Genomic DNA, 7,666 nt, shown 5'->3' on the forward strand with positions numbered 1-7,666 from the left:
CAGAGAGGAAGGGAGAGGAATAGAGAGTTAGAAACATCGATGAGAGAGAAACATCGATCAGCTGCCTTCTGCACACCCCTATTGGGGATGTGCCCGCAACCAAGGTACATTCCCTTGACCGGAACCAAACCTGGAACCTTTCAGCCTGCAGGCCAACGCTCTATGCACTGAGCCAAACCAGTTAGGGCTCATCATTGATGTTTCTATCCCTCTTTCTCTCTCTTTCCTCTCTCTGAAATCAATAAAAACATCCTATATAATAAAAGGGTAATATGCAAATCGATGGAACAGTGGAACGACTGGGTGCTATAATGCGCACTGACCACCAGGGGGCAGACGCTCAATGCAGGGGCTGCCCCTGGTGGCCAGTGCGCTCCCACAGGGGGAGCACCACTCAGCCAGAAGCCCTGAGTCGGGCTCACAGCTGGCGAGTGCAGCAGCAGTGGCAGGAGCAACCCCTGTGAGAGAGCGCAAGCAGTGCTGAGTGACATCCCCCCCCCACCCCCCTAGTATTTAATAACAAAGAACAGATATAGATAAAAGAATAAAGGAGAAATTTAAATCACAAAGGCACCACCAAATTGTCTCAGTTGCATTCCATAGAATTGTAAAAGGAGGTCAATTTCCATTTCAAGATGAGGAGAAAATAGTAGTAGTTACAGTCCTAGAGGAAACGTGATCTTTCTTTCCCCCTGGACTCAGAATCTCTGAAAATGATAGAATAGTGAGTGTAAAGGTGGTGAGAGATTTCCTTTCCTTTTGGCACTGCAGTTAAATTCTACCAAACAGGATTTAACAAGTCCCCTTGGGATAGTTTATCCTATTTCTGACTCCTTCACATGTTCCCCATCACTTTCCATAGCTCCTGCTATCTGGTCTTACTTTATGAGTTGTATTTCTTGTGGTTACTTGATGAAAAAATTATATAGGTTACATGTTCTGGTCAGGTGTAACTTAAAACTCAGACAACACTAGAGAAGATGGAAAGAATAGATGGGTTCCATATGCCCTGTTTACCACTTATTCTACTTGGAGGTTTAGTAGGTGGGGAAATGTTCTTGAAACCATAATAAATCCAAGTGTGTGGTAATTGTAATGTATGAAGGAGTCCCAGAAATCATTCTAGTGCTTCTAAATTGATGATCATGGAGCTCCAGATTGAAGCAATCATCAACATCTTCTTCTTGTCCTAAATGTTCCTCTGGAGAAAACCAGAGACAAGTCCTTGGAGAGCCCATTTTCCCTGGAAGGAAGCAGATGGCAGTGTGCCTGGTGGGTCTTTCTCCCTCCCCTACACCAAACACTCAGTCTACTGAGAGGTGGTGGAGTTAAGCAGAGAATAATAAGTCTTATCTTCTGAGCGGAATCCGTTGTTTCTGTTGGGGCACCTTTTCTCCTAAGAGATAGATCCTTGTGAGACAGGATTTCAATACTAATGCACAGATGCTATTCACTTTATTGGTGTATTTTTTGCTTACCCCAACTCACATTCACCTCATCTTCTCGTTTTTAGCAGTAAGTCTGTGGTAAGTTTTTTTTTAATATATATTATCAAGATTTTGTTCACTGTACAGTTTCAGATAGGCTCTAATGAAAAATCACAAAGGAATTGTTATTGTCTGTCAATGCCAGATGTCTGCTATTTATAGATTTACTTATAAATAGGATAAATTAAAAGTTACTGTCTCTTTTAGATACACCTATTATGGATCATTTACTTTGATGCATTCAGTGTTGAATTTCATGTTTAAATTATAAAATAAGATAGCTGTTTGAGAGATTTGCTTGAAAATCTTTCCATTGTTTCATGAAATTAAGTCATGTTTTCATAAAATAATGACCTAATTGACCACAAAATGAGTTTGTCACACAAGAGTGCCCTGAAGGTTTATTTTTGAAAGTGAACTGCCATTTGATGAGTTATTTAAATAGGAGCATTATCATCTTTTGAGTCCTTTTAACAGTCTGGCCATTTTAAGCAGGTTATATACACCAGCAGATAGTAATTGTGTTGTATGTCCTCAACCAAGACCTGTGGTAGGACATTCAATATGTTTAGTAACTATCTGTGGATTTTATGTTTGTGTTTTAGCTGCTGGCAGATAGAAGGAAGATGAGATGCCACTCATTGGTCCTTCTAATTTAGTTTATTGTGTGCCTTCATCCATGACATTTTAGAAATAGCACTGCTGTTTTCATTTGCCTCAAATGTTGTAAGAAAGTTGAAATGAAAATGGTGAACACTTTTCTATACATTTAGGGCCAGTGAATCCTATAGTTGGAAGAGACCTCAGCATTCTTCTTGTTCAATTTCTCATATAACATGGAAATTCCATCTTAAATAGATGGTCAATCAGTCTCTGATTTAAAACATTCACTGACATGAAGGTCAGTCCTAATGAAACAGTTTTCTTCAAAGAGGGTATTCCAATTGTTATGAAGTTATTTCTTGGTCTATGATAAAATCATCTCCCAATATTTCTACTGTGAATTCTGATTCTTCTGTTGAAGCAGGATAAAACCTTCACACTTTTGCTTATAAAACATAGCAAATATTAACTTCTCAGAAAATTTGAATGGGGAACTGATAGATAAGAACTCAGTTATGAATTTTTCTGGGATTTTTGTTTTAGTGAAATTCAGATGGATTCTGGATTCTAGAAGGATATAGAGTCAGACAGACAAGAAAACAGAAGCAATGGTTTAATAGTTACAAGTCAAACTTCAGAATACCCACTCTTTTAAAAGTGGTAGAAATACTTTTAAAAAAATTGATAAGCCATAAAAAAGTAAAGATTCATGATAAATAATATCTTTCTGTTAGGGTTAAGCTATACAATATGTTGAAGGTTCTATGAATATGAGTATATAGTTAGAGCTTTAACTTTAGTCTAGGACAGTAGTTGGCAAATCGCGGCTCGCGAGCCACATGCCTCAATCAGATTGAGGACGTTTTTAGCAAAGGCCAGCTTAGGAGTACCCTAATTAAGTTAATAACAATGTTCCTACCTATATAGTTTAAGTTTAAAAAATTTGGCTCTCAAAAGAAATTTCAATCATTGTACTGTTGATATTTGGCTCTGTTGACTAATGAGTTTGCCGACCACTGGTCTAGGATATTGACCAGGATTTTTTAAAATCCTGGGCTATGACCTATCAAGGTATTCAACCAGCATTTATACTGGTGAAATAGAGTAGAAAATAATGTAGAAAATACCATGTACCTTGCACACTTTCCCATAATAAGGATTCAAGTACATGTATGCATATATATAACTCTATATGTAACATATACATCATGCACACACATACAGATATAGGATACAAATATCCATATGGAGGATAAGAAGGTGACAGGCAACATCTGATCATGAAACAACATGATCAGAATAGACCATCTAGGTACAAAAGTCAAAAGACAAAGTTCTCTCTTTTACTAGTAAATCCAGATCAAGGTGTGACAGTCTGCTTGCCATTCTCTAACTCAAGATTATGCTGTTAGTAAAAATTATAAAGCTAACAAGAAATTCATATAATGAAGGCATAGATTTATGAGATCACCTCATAGGAGGGTCTGGGACATGCTTCTGGTCCATCTTCCCATTCTCATGTGCAGATAGAGATACCAGTACAAGACCACAGACCAGATTCTCAGTGTGGCTCTGTGTGCACTGCGATGTGGGAACACACACGGGCAAACCTCTGATGGGATCACACTGACCGGGAAAGTGTCCACGGCTGTGAAGGCAGTTGCAGTGATACCATATTGTGAACAGTGGTGAAAGCTTGAAAATACAGGTAAGATTTACTGAACACTGTAAGACAGGCGTCCTCAAACTACGGCCCGCAGGCCACATGCGGGTGTTTTTGCCGTTTTGTTTTTTTACTTCAAAATAAGATATGTGCAGTGTGCATAGGAATTTGTTCATAGTTTTTTTTTAAACTATAGTCCGGCCCTCCAACGGTCTGAGGGACAGTGAACTGGCCCCCTGTTTAAAAAGTTTGAGGACCCCTGCAAGAGAATACTAGCATTTAGTTTATCACAGTGAATAAAAATTTCCTTCTATGTCATTTGCAATGCATAGTATTCACGTAGTAAGTGACTAACAGGACAAAGATATCCTTGGAGACATTTTCTGAGGAAAGAAACAATGCACATATCCCCCAAGTTAGTCACTATAAACCCCCCTCCCCCCGGGCATTCAGATGTGAGCACCCTTATCTTTTTCCCAGGGAAATGGGGGGAAACCAGACTTCAGTCACAGAGTTCCTCCTGCTGGGATTTCCTCTCAGCCCCAGGACTCAGATGCTCCTCTTTGGGCTCTTCTCCCTGTTCTACACCTTCACCCTGCTGGGCAATGGGGTCATCCTGGGCCTCATCTGGCTGGACTCCCGACTGCGCACTCCCATGTACTTCTTTCTCTCACACCTGGCCGTCGTTGACATGTCCTATGCCTGCAACACAGTGCCCCAGATGCTGGTAAACCTCCTGAGTCCAGCCAAGCCCATCTCCTTTGCTGGCTGCATGACGCAGACCTTCCTCTTCTTGACCTTTGCTAGCACCGAATGTCTTCTCCTGGTGGCAATGTCCTATGATCGGTATGTGGCCATCTGCCACCCCCTCCAATATTCTGTCCTCGTGAGCTGGAGAGTCTGCACCATCCTGGCAGTGACTTCCTGGACTTTAGGAGCCCTCCTGGCCCTAGTATATATAGGCCTACTCTTACCATTGCCCTTCTGTGGACCCCAGAAAGTGAATCACTTTTTCTGTGAAATTCTAGCGGTTCTCAAACTTGCCTGTGCAGACACCCACATGAATGAGATTATTGTTTTGGCTGGGGCAGTATTTGTGCTGGTGGGACCACTCTCCTCCATTGTGATATCCTACATTCAGATTCTACGCGCCATCCTGAAGATCCAGTCAGGGGAGGGCCGCCGGAAAGCCTTCTCCACCTGCTCCTCCCACCTCTGCGTGGTCGGACTCTTTTATGGCACAGCCATTATCATGTATGTCGGGCCCCCACATGAGGACCCCACGGAGCAGAAGAAATATCTCCTCCTCTTTCACAGCCTTTTCAATCCCATGCTTAATCCCCTGATCTACAGTCTGAGGAACAGAGATGTCAAAGCTGCTCTGAAGAGGGTGCTTGAAAAGGAGAGAACTTCATGAAAGCCTTATAGAATCAGGAAACAAGTGAGCTTAAAGGGACCTGAGGACTCATGTCACCCAGTATCTACACAAGATACACAGACATGCTCTAGGGCATCCTTTTCATCTTCACATTTCCCTGTGACTCCCCCCCAAGAAAGCCGTTCTGCTTTCCTCTCTCAGTGCTGCACAGAAAGTAAAAACCTCTCCCAACTATCTGCATGTTTGCATGTTGCACACACTTTTAATATGGTATGTGAAATATTTTCAGATGAGGGAATACATTTATATATTCCATAATCAGGACTTGTAGACAAAAATGTAGAATAAAACAAGATTTCAGCAGAATATTTAAAACATAGGCATTGAGAGAGATCGATTACCTAGTAGTTATTTAAATATTTTAAATTTGGCAACTGTCATCTTCAAAAATTGATCTACATTTAAAATATTTGGTTATGTTCCTGCATATTTCTATGCCAGTTAGTGATGTTTTCTAAGCTATTATCAACTTAAATTAGGAAGAGCGTGAGCCATGACTTTAAGGAAAAGAAGATTAAGGATGTGACTGGGATGGAACTTGAACAAAACCCCAAGGGATGTCATGCTAAAAATATACAGACATATTGGAGTTTTCTCAGTGGCTGTCTTTCTCTGCTTCTGGAGTGTAGGTGGAGACCCATAGATCATGGAGATGAGAAGCAGAGAGAAGAATGGAAGTAGCTGAGAGTCCTTGGAAGAATTATACATCTCTTCTCATTGGTTTGGTCAATTGTCTTATGGGAAATGACCAACACTTAGAAAAAACATTCTGGCAAATAAGAATAGACTGTAATTGTTGGGATGACTAGTTGACCAATGCTAAAATGATCAGAAATGATTTGCTTTTTTAATTAAGAGATTTGAGGTAAGTTAAACAACCATTTTAATCACACGTGAAACTCCAACACTTAATTTTGAAGTGATAGAACACAGGAAAGAAGTAGTGGAAGAGGATATATAAAGAGACTCAAGCCTTCTGAATTCTTAAACTGTATCAAAGGGGAATATTTAACTTTCAAAATAATGGTGTTTTGTGAAAAGTATTTTTAAAGAGGAAAATATATGGATTTCTTTCATACAAAGCACTCCTTTTATAAGGAAGTCTGTTGTGTAGACATTACTCTATGATCAAGCAATGGTTAAAACCCATGATTTTGAATTCAGATAAAGCTGTTTTATTTTTATTTTTATTTTTACAGAGTTCTGCTATTTGCTAGACATACAAACTTTTACAATATACTTAAATTCTTTGTAATTTAGATTTATTATGTGTAAAATAAATTCACTAATACTAAGCTCACAGTTTGTTGTGAAGAGGAAATACTCTGCAAAATGCTTAGCAGAATTCACGAGTTACAATAGGAGCTCAATACATGGTATTTATTCATATTATCCTCTATATACATTCCTCATTTTTAAAGAACAAGGATTGTGACATAAGTGAGACAATATAAAATGAGATTTGCTACTATACTAGACAAAGGCAGGACTATTACAAAAAAAGAGCCTTTTATGTTATACAAATTGCCAATATTTCAAGTAATTTATGAAGTAAATGACTCAAAGAATTGTTCATTTGCAATATCAATTCTCTAAAGAAATAATATTTAAAAGTATATGGATAAATACAGTCAAAATTGCTATATATATATATATATATGTATGTTATACACACAAAACGTGCATTCTTTTTTATTTTCCTTTTTTTCACTCATTGCTATGTAAGATTCATTCAGGTTGTTACATGTGGCTTTATTTCATTAATTTTAATTGTTTCATAGCATTACGTTGTATAAACCTATCACAATTTATCTATTGCATTTCTGGTAGTGTATTTCTAGTTCTCTACGATTTTGGCTATAATAAATAGTCCATGAATATTATTGCACATAGGTTTTGGGGAACAGATGTAATCATTTCTGTTGGACATGTTCTCAGGAAAGTTCTGGGTTATGAATGCCCTAGACTTGGATCTGCTTTGGATTGAACATCTGATAGGCTGCCGATATCATTATTGTTATCATTTACTTTGTTCCTCACACTGAGATAATGATGGTAAGACAATGGTGAGCCAAATACAGTTGACCCTTGAACAACAGGGGTTTGAGCTACATGGGTCCACTGTTATGTAGATTTTTTTCAATAAGTACTGTAAAGTGTTTTCTCTTCATGATTTTCTTAATAACATTCTTCTTTTGCTTATTTTATTGTAAGAGTATAGTATATAATACATATAACATAAAACATGTTAATTGACAGAATTTTTTTACTTTTCCAGAATGGCAGATAATAAATGCTCTTACTTCTTAGGCTGAGTTCTCTCTACTACTTGCTTTTGGCAACTTCAGTAGTTTCAGTAGCCTGGGTTCTTCCAATAAAACCTGATGTAAAAGCTTATGTACCAACATTTAATTACAAATGAGGAAAAAGAGGAGTGAGACAAAAGGGTAGGGAAAGTGAGTTCCATAGTAGTCA

At 38.4% G+C, this 7,666-nt stretch overlaps 1 protein-coding gene across 1 annotated transcript; it reads left to right on the top strand.

Annotated features, from left to right (window-relative positions):
* The first annotated feature begins 4,237 nt into the window (after nt 1–4,237).
* On the top strand, nt 4,238–5,170 carry LOC103297269 (olfactory receptor 13). The gene has a single exon (XM_008153959.2). It carries the CDS (start codon nt 4,238–4,240, stop codon nt 5,168–5,170), a length of 933 nt encoding a protein of 310 aa, XP_008152181.2.
* Nucleotides 5,171–7,666: the final 2,496 nt, after the last annotated feature.

Source organism: Eptesicus fuscus, chromosome 14, assembly GCF_027574615.1.
Source record: "Eptesicus fuscus isolate TK198812 chromosome 14, DD_ASM_mEF_20220401, whole genome shotgun sequence".
Lineage (NCBI taxonomy): Eukaryota > Metazoa > Chordata > Mammalia > Chiroptera > Vespertilionidae > Eptesicus > Eptesicus fuscus.